This window comes from Scardinius erythrophthalmus (assembly GCF_964197995.2).
Source record: "Scardinius erythrophthalmus genome assembly, chromosome: 11".
NCBI classification, from domain to species: Eukaryota; Metazoa; Chordata; class Actinopteri; order Cypriniformes; family Leuciscidae; genus Scardinius; species Scardinius erythrophthalmus.
Genome location: NC_138231.1, coordinates 40,181,898 through 40,196,033, shown reverse-complemented (window position 1 = coordinate 40,196,033; position 14,136 = coordinate 40,181,898). Strand labels below are relative to the sequence as shown.

Genomic DNA, 14,136 nt, shown 5'->3' with positions numbered 1-14,136 from the left:
CACTGATAATATTTATATAGACTCTTAAAGTTGAACCACGCAAAATATGCACTGTTGTCTTTGTTTTACAGTACAAACATCTAAATCAAGATTTGTCTTGAAAGTTTACTTTTCTTACCCAATTGCCAAATCGTTTTTTTCCTAACCCAAATTGAGTGTTTCTTATGCAACTTTGCTTTCCAAGTTGAAACCAAGGCAAATCATTTTTCACAGTGTCTATGACAACCACAAATGATTAGGATTAATTTAAGTTCTTGATCACTGAAATGTTACTCTTGGAAATGAACAAAATAACCCTTTTGTTGTTGTTTTTTCAAATCTATAGGCAGACTGTCTCTGGAGGAATTCATCAAAGGTGCCAAGAGCGACCCCTCTATCGTCAGACTACTGCAGTCTGACCAAAGCAGCTCTCAACAGTTATAAATTCAGCTGACAGGCGCCACTCACATGCACACTGAAAAGAAGATTTAAGAAAATGGGAGTTGCTGGCGTTATCAATGATACATTTCCTGCTTAAAACGTTCCCTTGTTCATGGGTGGTTACCTCTTTCATCATTCCAGCCTGTTTTTATTTTGGTGTAATTCTGTTTGGATTGGCATTGCTGAGTTGTCATAATGTCTGGGCTGGGTCGGATTGTGAAGGACCTCTTGAAATCAATTGTCAAAATTCACTTTTAGCAGATGTTCACATTTTAAAACGTATTCTTCAGGGCCTCCAGGCACGCACAGATAGATTTGATCTTAGAGTGTGCGTATGCTAAAATTCACACTGATGTTCATATTTATATGAATTTTGATGTGGAAAAGTTCTTAGCACCACGTCAGGGTCTGAGCAGACATGAGGGTCGGAGTATTGCAGGGATTTGGAAATCTAAGCAATTCTTGCCGCTCTCTGCTCTCAAGTAAAGCATTTGGACGGTGATGTGTTCTATTATATGTATCGGAAACCATTCAGCTGCGCACAATTTCAAGATCATTTGCGATTTATAAATTTCTGGAAGAGAGGCGTATGCACGTTTGTTCTCTGAATCACACGTACGCACATTTGAGAAATGATCGTAAGATTAAATGTAGGACGGTTTCTTCGCAACATTTTATAAATGAGGCCCCTGATGATTAACCAATCATTACACAGATTTTTGTCAAATCATATGCTCTCTAGAATGATGCTGCAGAATTGTTGCTACTTCATGATATCTTTAAATGATGACTAAAAAATATTTAAATTTTCAATTGCATTCCACTCAACCTGTAAATGAGTAGTCAGAACCACGTCCAAATTTCCAGAATGGCTATTAACTTTCTGCTTGTACATATTTCATTTGTTTTGCATTCAATCAAGCTATTAAGTGTCTCCAAAGCACTATTTTGGTTAGATGTTGGGTTTTATGCATCAGGTGCATTCGAAGCTGTCCGGCCAATTATGATCGACTTTGTTAATTTTATTTTAAATGGAAAGTGTTGCTTCTTTTAGTATGTAACAGAACATGCCAACAGTTTTGGGTCAAGAAGTCTTTTTTTTTTTTTTTTTTGAAGGAAATTACTTTTATTCAGCAAGCATGCATTACATTTTCTACATTATAAAAAAAAAAAAAGTTCTTCATCAAAGAATCCGGAAAAATGTATCCATTGTTTCCACAAAAATATTAAGCAGTGTGTAATCCTGCTAAAGATTTAGCTTTGTATACAATTTAAAATATAATATTGTATACAATTTAAATTAACTTTCCTATTTTAATATATTTTTAAAATGTAATGTAATCCTGTGATGGCAAGGCTAAAGCTATCAAAAATGCATTAAAACAGTAATACTATTAAATATTATATTTAATAGTATTACTGTTTTAATGCATTTTTTATCAAATAAATGCAGCCTTGGTGAGCAGAGATTTCTTTCAAAAACATTTAAAACATGGAACCAGACTTTCCATCTTACTGAAACCAAACTTTTGAACAGTAAAGAAATGGGGTTTCATTTTCAGTGTATTTTGATTTCAAATTTAGCATTTAGATTTCAAATCAATATAAATACACTAGCATAAATAGGTCAGAAATTGGCAATTTATTCATGCATAATTATTTTTCTCCGTTTTGGTTTCAGTTCTAAGCAGACAGACAAACTTTTCACAACCATTTCTGCCCTTAAGAAAAAAAAAAAAAAAAACACAAAAACAGCAACATCAGCCTTTAGGCTACTCATTAATATTTAAACGCTATTGTCCGATTGGACATATGGCACAGATAGAATGGCAGACCGGCGGTTAGTTTCTATTTTTTCTTTTACCAGTCCAGTGTCAACATGAACAGAACTATACGTAACAGTAATAACTAAATGTCTTCAAGTTTCTGCTAATGGAAACATTGGAAAATGCTCATAATTTGCTCTTTTGCATGTGTGGTATTTTAATTCTTAGTATTTTTTTCTCTGTAAAATGATTGTTGAAGTGAAATGCCAAAACTAATATTTGTACTGGAGATATATATTAGCTTTAGGAGTCATTTCTAATTTTGTATAGTGTTAATTGTGATGATGGTTGTATACTGCAGCTGGGATTGGGATGTCCAGACATATTTTTGTCAAGCCAAAGCATCAGGAAGAATCTGAACGTTGCATCTTTACAACTGAATAGTGTATTTGTTTGCATGAATCCTCAATAAACCACTGATTCATTGGCCACTGGTGTCTATCAGAATAGCTTCAATGATAATAACGACTCGATTTATTATTTTTGTTTTATTTTCATAACAAAACATTTATTTCAAAACAAAGCTGTGTAAGAAAAATCTACACAACGCCCACATTACACCTGGTCAAACACGGACAAATGGGCAAACTGGGATACAGGTTGGCTGCCATTCTTTTCAGTAACAATATTAAAACAAATAACCAAATAATAATAATAATAAAAAAAAGAAAAAAAAGTCACATGAGAGGGATAAAGGGTGAAAATGGAAACAATGTTAAGCTTCTTGTAACTCCAGTGTAATGAGCTGCTGAAATCATAGAAAGGCGGATATAAATAACCACTGGTTCATCTCATTACCAGAAAGACCAGTCTGATTAAATCTTGTCAATGAAACATATTAGAAAGTGTTCTATGAAGAGCCTCTGTGTGACGTCTGCTTACTGGAAACAAGTGATTGATAATCAGTCACATTCTGCTTCATCAAGCTGATTGAAAGATCCAATCAGTCACAAAATCAAAATGTGAAGAAGGAACTTGAGGCAGAGCATGGCTCGATCATGATGTACACACTGAAAAGCCTCATTTTTAAACTAACGGGGGTGTTTTCTTTTAAAAAGCAGCACAACCATTTGCTTTATTTGTATGTTTTCAAGAGTCTCAAGGAAGTTCATGTCCCTAGCATCCCCTCATCCATGGGAGAGAAGACATGGGCATCATTTGGGTCTCAGAGATCTAGAGTGGATTAGACCAGGCTCATAACTCATCCTTCTCTAGATCGTCCAGATCCACGTCGCTCAGGTCAATGTCATCCTCCATGGGCAACTGAGGAAAGGCCAAAAAAAGGGGTTGAAAACAGGAAAGGATGACATCCATCCATCCACCCTCACACTGTTCTCTCTACTCACCACTCCATCTTTCCCGTCCCAAGGCTCCACAGTGTTGATCTTAGGCAAAGCTCCGCCTCCCACCGTAGCAGTGGAGCCACGGCCAACAGAAAGTTCCCTGCATAAATAAAGACATTAATAGTTTAACGACATAAAACAGGCAGACAGTTAGAAGGGCCATTATAAACAACACCTTAAATTTACTGTATGCGAACAGTCTCTGTGACGTAACTTGTTTCCTTGTAACATAAACTCCAGCCTTCTGTTACCTGAGGAATTCGTGGATGCCCGTTTCACTGAATGAGCCTTTAAGCAGAGCGAACTTCATCTTGCGAGCATTAATGGCTGCCATGGCGGGATAGCCGAATCCACCGATCCCTAGAGAGGCCTCCAGCTCCATCTGTGCCCCTGCTTCAGTCCACAACCAACTGTGTAGAGAGAGGAAAGAGTGATGTGTATGACTGCATCCCGCTCTCTATTCCCTAAAGTCTCGTCTCTGGCACACAAGCAGCGACATGTACTGGTGTTATTTATGGCCAGGATGATCTCAACTTGTACTCTAGACGATGCTGAAAATACTGACCCCCACATCTTCTTCTTGTATTTCTCTGCCATCGTCTTCATCACTTCCATGTAAGAGTTTCTTCCAGATGCACCTGCGAGCAGAGAGAAAATCAAAATAACGTCTTATTGCTTACTAAAACTATGACAAATTGGTGCTTAATTGAAATAAAATAATTAGATTATAAACTTAAATGAAAATTAGAAACATTGCCTTGGCAACTAACTAAAATGACTAAAAGTGGAATAAAAAAAACGTAAATAATTAACGCTACATAGAAACCTAATAAAAAAAAAAAGACAAAATTATTAAAACTTCAGTTAATTAAAAAAATTAAAACTAAAACTGTAATAGTACATAATACTAAAACAGCACTGTATATTAACCATCAATCATGTTCCTAACATATGAATCTTACACAGTAAGCTGAAAATTAAGTGATCACTTATAAATGACACTTGCAAAAAAATAAATAAACATGTACATGTACATACACACACACACACACACACACACACACACACACACACAGTTCAGATGCAAAAGCCACTAAATGCAATCTGAAATTTTCTTATAGAATGATCTTTTTTTATCAAGCTTGTATATTTAAATTCAATAATTTCACTTAAATGGCAATGAAGATTACCTATTAATTGTCATTTAAATGAAATCTGAACTTAAATATACAAGATTGATAAAAAAAAGATCATTCTTTTAAGAAAATTTCAGATGGCATTTAGAGGTTTTTGCATCTGAACTCTTCACATACATACATTATATATACATACATTATATATATATATATATATATATATATATGTGCATGTATGTATGTATGTATGTGTGCATGTATGTGTGCATGTATGTATGTATGTATGTATGTATGTATGTATGTATGTATGTATGTATGTATGTATGTATGTATGTATGTATGTATGTATGTATGTATGTATGTATGTATATATACACACACACACACACACACACACATACATATTATAACAATTATATTTTAATTCTATACTATTTTTGTGAAAAGAAAAGTTAATATGCAACAAGTGAAATGAAGCATCCACCATTATAATTTGTACAGTATGAAAAAAAATTGTTTTGAGATATAAAGATTACATTTAACAGTTATTAAATTAGTCTTTATCTTGTTAACCAAGTGAACGTTAGATGACAGCAAAAAAAAAACAATAATCAGCCAATAAGAAAAACTTTTTTTTAATCCAATAACCTATAACTAATATATTGTGCATCCCTAATGACCATCACTGTTTAAGAGGCTTGTCATTTTCAAAATTTTCTTCTTAAAAACAATAGTTTTGATGAAATCACTTGATGTGTGTTTTAGGTTGACGTTGTATCGTACCTGTGTCGAGAATGTGAGGCAACACAGCTATCATACACAGCTGATAGTCCTCGCAGGTCTTCTTCAAAACGTCTTCATTCACAATCTAAAGGAAATAAAAACCACATGAATATAAACCAAACTACACCTATTATTTCTTTACAAAATGTATGTCAAAATAAATGGTCACACTTTACATGTAACAAGGACACAGTAAAATAGTTACTATACTAAGACCTATGAATTATGAATAATTGCATGCAACTACTTTAACCAAACCCTAATCCTAACTCTCTAGTGAGCGCATGTAAAATAATACACATTAGTTACACCATATTCTATAACATGCTTAAAAATAAAAGAGAAAATCCTCACCTCTTGAAGCTCTGGGGGAGGGATGTTATCAGAGTAGAGATCCATGGCACTATTAACGATGTCAGATCGGGTACGTCCCCCCTGAAAGTCCTCTGGCTCCTCTCCTTTACGAAAGATCTTGATGGTGGGGAATCCTCGAATCTACCAATAAAGACAGCAGAAAAGACACCGTTAATGAACCCAATGACCTGTGGAGAAAAAATGGCTAAAAAAACAACAACAAAAAAAACAGACATTACACAAAAATGAGACAATATAAGAATTGCTGATAGCACTTTATTTTACGGACCATCTGCCTGCACATACTATGTAATTATTATAGTTACAGTAACAGTTACAGTATATTACAGGTACTAACCTGAACCTATCCCATGTAGTTACCTTATATTAACCAGTACTTTCTTAGGCAAGTACACATACTGTAAAATAAAGCGCAACCGAATAGCTTATATTCAAAGACATCAAATAAGTACCCCATATCGGCTCGCCAAGCCCTGGTGAACGGTAGCATCCACAGCACCCAGTTTCACTTTACCCTTCGTCTTCTCTTTGACTTCTGTGGCGGCTGCCGTCCATTCCGGCTCAAGACTGGAAACATTAAAGAAAGTCAACACGAGAAAGCTCAGCCGACAGAGGAATTTCATTGCGGCTTAGAATCCTCATAAATAATTGAACATTGATTCAGCGCTTCAATAATGCATGGCACAGCATGTCAGGTACGATTTCAGGAGAATGACAGACAGACAGGTCTTATGATGTATGCGAGACACGTACTTTTTGCAGTGTCCACACCAGGGGGCGAAGAACTCCACCAACCAGATATCGTCGCTGTCCAGCACGGTACGGTCAAAGTTATCATCGGTCAGCTCCACAACATCCTTCTTATTGCCAGCACCACCTCCACTCTGATCACAACATCACAGAGGAGTCAATCAACGGAAACATAATTTAACAACAAATTCTTCATGCGGAGCTTCAGTACCTGTCTGCTGTAGTCTGAGCCTCCAGTCTTTCCACCAAGCCTGTCTTTGACCAGGGAGCGAACAGCATTGAGAGCTGCGTCTACAATGGCCTGACTGCCTCGGCCACCTAGGACAGAGGGAGAATTAACAACATGCTTTCATAAGGCCAGAAAACATTTTCTTTACATGCATGCCAAGATGTTTGATGAAAATGCAGTACTGAACCTTGGTAATCCTCTGGTTTGTTTTTGTTGGCTCCAAAGATCTTGATAGTTGGGAAGCCTCGGACTCCATACTGGCCTCCCAAGGAGTTGTGTTGGTCTGCGTCCACAGCACCCACCTTCACAATGCCCTGTACCAAAACACAAATGCTATCAATGATCTTTTTTATATCCATTTTCACTTTTAGATTTATCCAGTTTATAACTGTGGTGAGACCCGCTGCTTGTTATTTCTGAATGTTTAGATACAAAAATAAGTGATGGGAATCATAAGGATTTGAATGATTCAGGTTTCGATTCATGTTCCATCAAACAAGTATGGTTCCTTAACAACAAAGTCCTTTTAATAAAAAATAATTAAACCTAAACACTATATACTATACACCACCATTCAAAGGTTTGTGGTTAGTAGGATTTTTGAAAGTCTCTTATGCTAACAAGACTGCATTTATTTGATTAAAAAAACAAACAAACAAAAAAAAAATAGTAAAAACAGTCATATGTAAAATTTTATTTATTTCCACATCTTAATTTGGTACTCAAGAAACATTATTATTATTGTCATCAATGCTGAAAACAGTGCTGCTTAATTTCTGTAGAAACTGTGATGCATTTCTTTCAGGATTCTTTGATGAATGGAAAGTTTCAAATAATGAAAAAAAGAAAAGAAAAAAAGAGAGGAAATATTCAGTAACATTATAAATGTCTTTACTGTCACATTTGAACAATTTAAAGCATCCTTGCAAAATAAAAGTATTAATTTCTTAAAAAAAAAAAAAAAAAAAAAATTATCTTACTGACCCCAAACATTTGAAAACTACATTTTGGAAGAATGCTGAAGTTTAACAAACCATTCTGTGCCAGTAAATTGAACCGGTTCTGAATAAGCCCCAGTTCTAGATTGTAAGTGTAATTAATTATTATGTAATTTTAAGATTGGAATTTACCTTTAGAGCTGCGGCTGCTTTTTTCCATTCAGGGGCCAAGCTCTTGCAGTGACCGCACCTTTAAAAAATACATAAACATCATCATGAAATATAGCTACACAGGTGTAATAACGATGCTCATGACTGTATTATGCAACATATGCAAACTAAGACTAACTCTTAAGGCACTTCATTTGCATTGCTTTGCATCTCATTAAAGTAGCAATGACTCATACTTTCAATTATATACAAGAAAGCAACAGATTGGGTTCCAGACAGTACCCTGATCTGTAACTAAAGACCAAGAGATCTCTATGAGTAACACATATCCGGGTTCCACCACACTCTTACAACTTACCAGGGGGCATAAAACTCGACCAGCCAGAGACTGTCACTCTGCATGACTTCCCTGTTAAAGTTGGAGGGGTTGAGTTCAACCACATCATCACCGGCAGAGTAGAGACCGTGGACAGAGAGTACAGTCAGAGAACACGCCAACACACCTGAGAAGAAGATAAAGAAGGAGCATCAGTACAGCAAGTCATTTCAACAGCTCTATTAAAAAAGAAAACAAGAAAAATGCTACATTTTTTTTGTAAAAATAAGATCCACAGCATTAAACACTGCATATGGTTCATAATCATAACAACCAGGATATTTACTACCACAGATTATTGTAAAATCTCAATACATTTAATTATTATTCTCCAATTGGTCTTCTGCAATATGAAGATGAATTTGCTGTAATGTAACTTATAGGCCTAATCCACCATTACACACTCTAAACTAACTACCATACGGTGTTACACACTTACACGTATGTATTTAATGTAAACAAAAGCTTCATAAAACACACTTCAGATGGTTCAACTTTAGAGAGTTGTTTCTCCTTTTGTCATATTAACGTCCAAACTAGTTCTACAGTTTAGGCTCTCTGCATCTCAGTTTGCTTGCAAACGACTTTGAATCAATAAAACTACAACTGAATTCACGCCTTTATGTCATTATAACTCACCCAGTAGCGCTCGCATGGTTGTTCTTTGTGCCTAGTCAATTATCTTGTTCAAGGCTTCTTCAGTCTGTACTGTGTGAACTCTCTCTCTCCACCTCGTTCACTGAATCACACGACAGGTCTCCAACCAGCGGCGTAACAACACAGCACAGTCGTACCGTGGCCCGCGCTGATTGGCGGGCCTCCACCCGGAGACGACCTTAGCCAATAGGAGCTCGACGTGTAGTTCTGCGTCTCGGGAGAGGTACGGTGGCTATGAGGTGGCAAAATTGTTTCATGAAATGTACAAAAGTTAAGGATCTTTGTATTTAAACACATCAAGTAATGACAAAACGTTGCTATTTTATCGTCCATTACACCCCCTTGACACATTTTAATGTAAGATAAAGACAAATACTTCTGGTAATTAGGATTTAATAATAAAATATATACAAACAAGACGCATGTTCAAAAAATGATTTTAATTTGAGCCAAAGTTTACATAATAGTTATTAAGTTACTTTAAGAAACATCTTAACACAAAATAGAGTATAAAAATATATATGGGTGTTCTTCAACTAAGGGCACTTTTAATACCCCTGGAGTAGATTTATTAAAACTAGCAAATTTCAACGTTTTCTTTACATATTCAAATCCATGACAATATAAGCCATCTGAAGTAAATAAACCATTAGGTTGGTATTGATTGTGCAGAATGTCCTTTTTTGTACGACATTTCCTATCAAGCTTTAATTGTGTAAAATTTACACAAATGATATTTATAATACACAAAATATCAGCTATGAAATGAGCCTTAGCAAGGATCAACCACTGTATTCCATTAAAATGTCATTAGCATTATTCTTTTACCACAGAATGTTATTAAACACAATGCAAGTTGAGATGTGGTGGACCGTGGAAATGTTCATGACTTTCAGAAATTAGACTAAAATGACAATATTTCAGATGCTGCATGCATAGACACTGTTAAACATTGTAATAAGACAAATCAACTATATTAACTTTTTTAAGAGTCCACAGTGGCAAAAGGGTCATAGTTGAAAAAATACCCATAAAAATCCTCTATACATACATACAAAAAAAGAAAATTTATATTATGTCATGCATTTGTAAATAAATGTATTTGAATGCATATACTAAGCAATGCTTATAAATGATGCCATTGATTTAAAAAATCTGTTTTGTGCATCAGCTTATCCTGAGATGTTGAAAATCTTCTGGATGAAAGCTGAAGGCAGAGAATAGAACAGAAGGCCCAAAAAGATCAGCCCGGTTATGCTGAGCAGAGTCACCACTGTGGCCAACTTATACTGCCGCCAACCCATTATGCAGGTCACCCGTATTGGACTCAACAGCCACGACAGGCTAGTAGTTGGACGACTGTGTGAAAGAGAACAGGGTTTTAAACTATCTCACACACATACATGCCCACCCACACTATGGAAACAAGAAACATGTTCAGTTTTATCTCAATGAGTTCATTTTATTGTCTTCATACTGACAAAAATAAATAAATCAATCCATATTGCACGCTTGTGAACAAGAATTAAAAATACACTCTTTTTCAAAATCAGTGCAAACAAGTCCATGGTCAAATGCCATTCATTAAATAGAGCAACAGTACATAGCAAGCAAACAAGTACACAGCAAGCAAAATCAACAGTAGGAAGTACAGGAAAGAGCATTCTATTGTTTTATTTAAACTTGAAATGTCAAATTAAACATAATTCCCCTACTAGAATCTGTGTGTTTCTCTAAAGGATAAACAACATTACTGTATCTTACTGGAGTGCAGAAGATTTGTGTCATGGACTGAAAGTGCAAACATCAAGGCAAAGTTTAATCAAATAACATAGTGTACTGTATATGAGGCCTGAAACCCTATCATAATATATTTCTCAGACTGCAGCCACTGATGAACAAGTCATCTTTCTTAAGACAAAGTTGCATGCTTATTGTGCTTTTCGCAGCGACACGTACACGTCTAGACAATAACTACAAAATCCAAGAATTTGAAGCAATGCATTTCTATGAACATTTGAACGGATACCAATAACGCTAGTCCAGTTTAATTTCGTACCAAAAATAAACAGTGCTGCTTTCTCCATATGACTAATTATTCTTGAAATGTACAAATAGAAAGATAAATAAGATAATTGATCTTTTCCAGGTAAGACATGCAAATTGATACCGAAAAAGATTTTTGATACGTTATGCTTAGAGTGCAGCCTTTCTGACCCCTCTTTAGGCCCCGAGCAGCTTCTTGACCAGATAGCCTGGCATGCTGTAGAGAAACAGGCCCACCATGATCAGCAGCAGCAGAGCCAAGATGATCTTGATGATGAGCCACTTGTAGCGGTTGCATATCAGGTAGCGGATGGCCTTCAGCGGGCTCAAAAACCACAGGAAGGTGGTGTCAGGCCGGCTGTGATTGGAAGTGGTGAAGGGGTTGCGGGTAGGAGGTGGTGAGTTGAAAGGTGAAATCAGGGATGATGGAGGAAGAGAGGTAATACAAATGTTAGTGGTTAGTAAGATGATTGGTAACATGACTGAAAAGTTGTCAAATCTCTTAAAGGCATATTAACCATTTAAGCAATGACTTAAAAAGGAAAGTTTGTTAACGTCACAATGAACATGAATATTGAATATTGCAGTGTTTATTATATACAGTATGCACATATATATAACTTCCACTTGCAATGACATCTCTTCTCTGATGACTCACAAGAGATCGCAGCAATAGCAAACCACAACAAGCCAATGATTCCATCAATTTCTGATGGGAAAAATCAAGTACCGCTCCAAATTTTTTTTCTTGTTGGAGAAGCCGTTTCACTCGGATATACATCACAATAGGAAAGAAAAGACTATTGCAACTTCCATTTCATGCCGACTTTAATGCCATTCAAAACTTTTATGACTTTCTTTTTGCTGAGCACAAAAGAAGATATTTTAAAGAATGTTTTTAGTTCATACAATTAAAGTAAACGGGGTCCAAACAACACATTTGTGTTTCACAGAAAAAAGAAGTCACACAGGTTTGGAACGACAAGAGGGCAAGTAAATGATGGCGCAATCTTAATTTTTGGGTAAACTATTCCACAGAGCTGGTAAAAACATTCGCCGACGTACCGACGTTGCCTACCCCTGGCCTAGGTCTACCGTGTGTGTCAGAGTGATACTGTAACTTTGCAGTGGGTTGAGTTCAGAGCAGTAAAATGACACATCAGGCAACAAAGGTAGGTCCAGAAAAAGCACAATAGCAAACAGTCAAGAATAAATATCATAAAATCCAAAATAAATAATGGAAGTCATTGCCAAAAACAGACAACCAGAGGAAAAATGACCAGCAAAAGACTTGAGGTACCACACAGCATGCAGCTATGTGGTAAGAAAGAGTTGGCATGACAAAATGGAAAACACCACAATCCCTCAGGTCCATGTTGTAAAAATGGTACGAGAAACAAAAAGACAGAAATACACTGTGAATGGGGACATTGCACAGTTTGAGCATAAAGGTTTGCTCAGAGAGAGACAAAAAGCAGAGAAAACAGAGGCAGTAAGAGTGGGCTACCAGTGATCTTCCCCTCTCTCCTCACGCCCCTAGGAGTTTCTTGACCAGGTATCCAGGAATAGAGTAGAGGAAGAGCCCAACGAGGAGGAGGAAGAGCAGCAGGGCCAGAGCCTTCAGGATCAGCCAGCGGTAGTTGTGCCAAATGAAGTATCGTATGGACTTCAGAGGGTTCATGAACCACATTAGACTGGTGTCTGGACGACTTTTTCCAAAACAGGAATGGGGGTTGAAATGAAGGAAACGAGCGGGAAAGGGTAGGCGAGGGAAAGGGCAGTCACAGGAGGAAGGAAGGATGTGAAAGAGGAGAGTGGGAGTATTAGAAAGGGACGTTAACAGTTTCAGAAGGGCATTCTTCACTGGACTTCATAGTAGACTTATATAGTCTACTCTAGAGTATATCTTTTAATTCATAATCTGAAACTGCATTGGTTCTCAGATGTGCTAGGCACCATGTGAGCGGAAGCAAACGTGTGTGAATGAGCTGCTTTATATCTTACTTTGGTTTCTCAAGTGGCTCAGGTTCGTTCCGTCCAAGACCGACTGGACTTTTCTCTGCCTCCTCAGCTGTCATTAGATGGAGCTCTGCCTCCACTTTTCCCTGCAAGCATGACATGGTTGGAATGTTAATGAGGTAACCTTAGCAATCATTCCAAATACACTACATGCTGGCTAATTATCAAGCAGTAGTAAAATAACCTTTAGATAATTGCATTGTATTAACTCACCGTGAGCTCAAATTCATCATTCTCATCTCGGGCCACAAATGGCCACCAGCCCTTCACTCTCTTCTGTTTGAAGATGGAAATGGTTGGCAGCTCATGTTCTTTGAGAACCATGTTGAGAGAGCACTGCTTGGCTGTTTTTGCCCCACGGGGAAACTTATTTAAGTCCAACTCAATCGCACCTGTGGAAATAAATCACAGGCAGCATCAAAAATCTATTTTGAATGAAACACATTGAGCACATTATTAACGACAATAATCAAATTACTCTTCAAACCCCAAATTATTTTGCTATACATGCAAATAAGTCATTAATATCTAACAATGTGTATGTTTTGTGAGCATACCCAGGAAGTCATCTGCAGAGAAGTGATCAGCATCCCAAACTTGAAGGGTGAGTCGAGCAGGAATCTTGTACTCTGTCTCATCCCAGGAAAACATGGATTCCTTCTTGGAGATGACTATCTTCTCCTCAGCCATTAGATAGTCAAAGGGGTAGACAAAGCGCCAGTTGAAGTTTCCCTCCCCAGTTAGAGAGTGATAATGCACGTCTGTGTCCTGTTTATCCTCCTGCTGTCCTTTCAGCCAACTGAGCAGGGAGATGATTTTCAATTGTTAGAAGTGGCACAATAATATTTTAACATTTATGCAAAAGAATATCCAAGCACGGTATACATATAGTCATCAATGACTTATTGTATGTCACATGACAAAACATGCACAAATGTCCTGAACATGTGTCCTTTAAAAGTGCATCTAGATATTTGCAAATGTGTCAAATGTATAGACAAAAATACTGAATAGACAACATGCATATGATAGCATTTATACATATCAAGTTGATGCTCCATACAGCA

At 36.7% G+C, this 14,136-nt stretch overlaps 3 protein-coding genes across 5 annotated transcripts in view; 1 reads left to right on the top strand and 2 right to left on the bottom strand.

The window, feature by feature from the left end:
• Positions 1 to 1,506, top strand: part of hpcal1 (hippocalcin-like 1) — a 180,361-nt gene extending 178,855 nt beyond the window's left edge. The window contains exon 4 of one of the 2 annotated variants that reach the window (XM_081379215.1): positions 326 to 1,506. In XM_081379215.1, the coding sequence (XP_081235341.1) occupies positions 326 to 423 (98 nt within the window). In that variant the 3' untranslated portion in view covers positions 424 to 1,506. The remainder of the gene's footprint in view (positions 1 to 325) is intronic. The other variant, XM_081379216.1, reaches the window with a different exon arrangement.
• Positions 1,507 to 2,042: 536 nt separating this feature from the next.
• Positions 2,043 to 9,794, bottom strand: pdia6 (protein disulfide isomerase family A, member 6). The gene is made up of 13 exons (XM_081379214.1): positions 8,987 to 9,794; positions 8,330 to 8,474; positions 7,993 to 8,050; positions 7,050 to 7,176; positions 6,845 to 6,951; positions 6,637 to 6,767; positions 6,336 to 6,450; positions 5,863 to 6,003; positions 5,509 to 5,593; positions 4,155 to 4,227; positions 3,841 to 3,999; positions 3,593 to 3,689; positions 2,043 to 3,509 (listed from the first exon to the last, which is right to left on the bottom strand). Exons 1-13 carry the CDS (start codon positions 9,000 to 9,002, stop codon positions 3,441 to 3,443), a joined length of 1,323 nt encoding a protein of 440 aa, XP_081235340.1. The 5' UTR covers positions 9,003 to 9,794; the 3' UTR covers positions 2,043 to 3,440.
• A 661-nt stretch (positions 9,795 to 10,455) lies between these two features.
• Positions 10,456 to 14,136, bottom strand: part of otofa (otoferlin a) — a gene marked incomplete at both ends in the record, with an annotated part of 80,900 nt that continues 77,219 nt past the window's right edge. Inside the window, 4 exons of one of the 2 annotated variants that reach the window (XM_081377703.1) lie at positions 10,456 to 11,408; positions 13,055 to 13,155; positions 13,283 to 13,461; positions 13,627 to 13,868. In XM_081377703.1, the coding sequence (XP_081233829.1) occupies positions 11,228 to 11,408; positions 13,055 to 13,155; positions 13,283 to 13,461; positions 13,627 to 13,868 (703 nt within the window). Of the gene's footprint in view, positions 11,409 to 12,578; positions 12,760 to 13,054; positions 13,156 to 13,282; positions 13,462 to 13,626; positions 13,869 to 14,136 lie in introns of those variants that run through there. The other variant, XM_081377702.1, reaches the window with a different exon arrangement.

Bases quoted from the DNA above. Each gene is read 5' to 3' on its own strand.
- pdia6 (XM_081379214.1), bottom strand. The intron at 6,451-6,636 runs GTACGTGTCTCG...TAATGTTTCCAG, and splicing joins TGGTGTGGACACTGCAAAAA to TCTTGAGCCGGAATGGACGG. The intron at 4,000-4,154 runs GTCAGTATTTTC...CTCTCTACACAG, and splicing joins TACAAGAAGAAGATGTGGGG to TTGGTTGTGGACTGAAGCAG.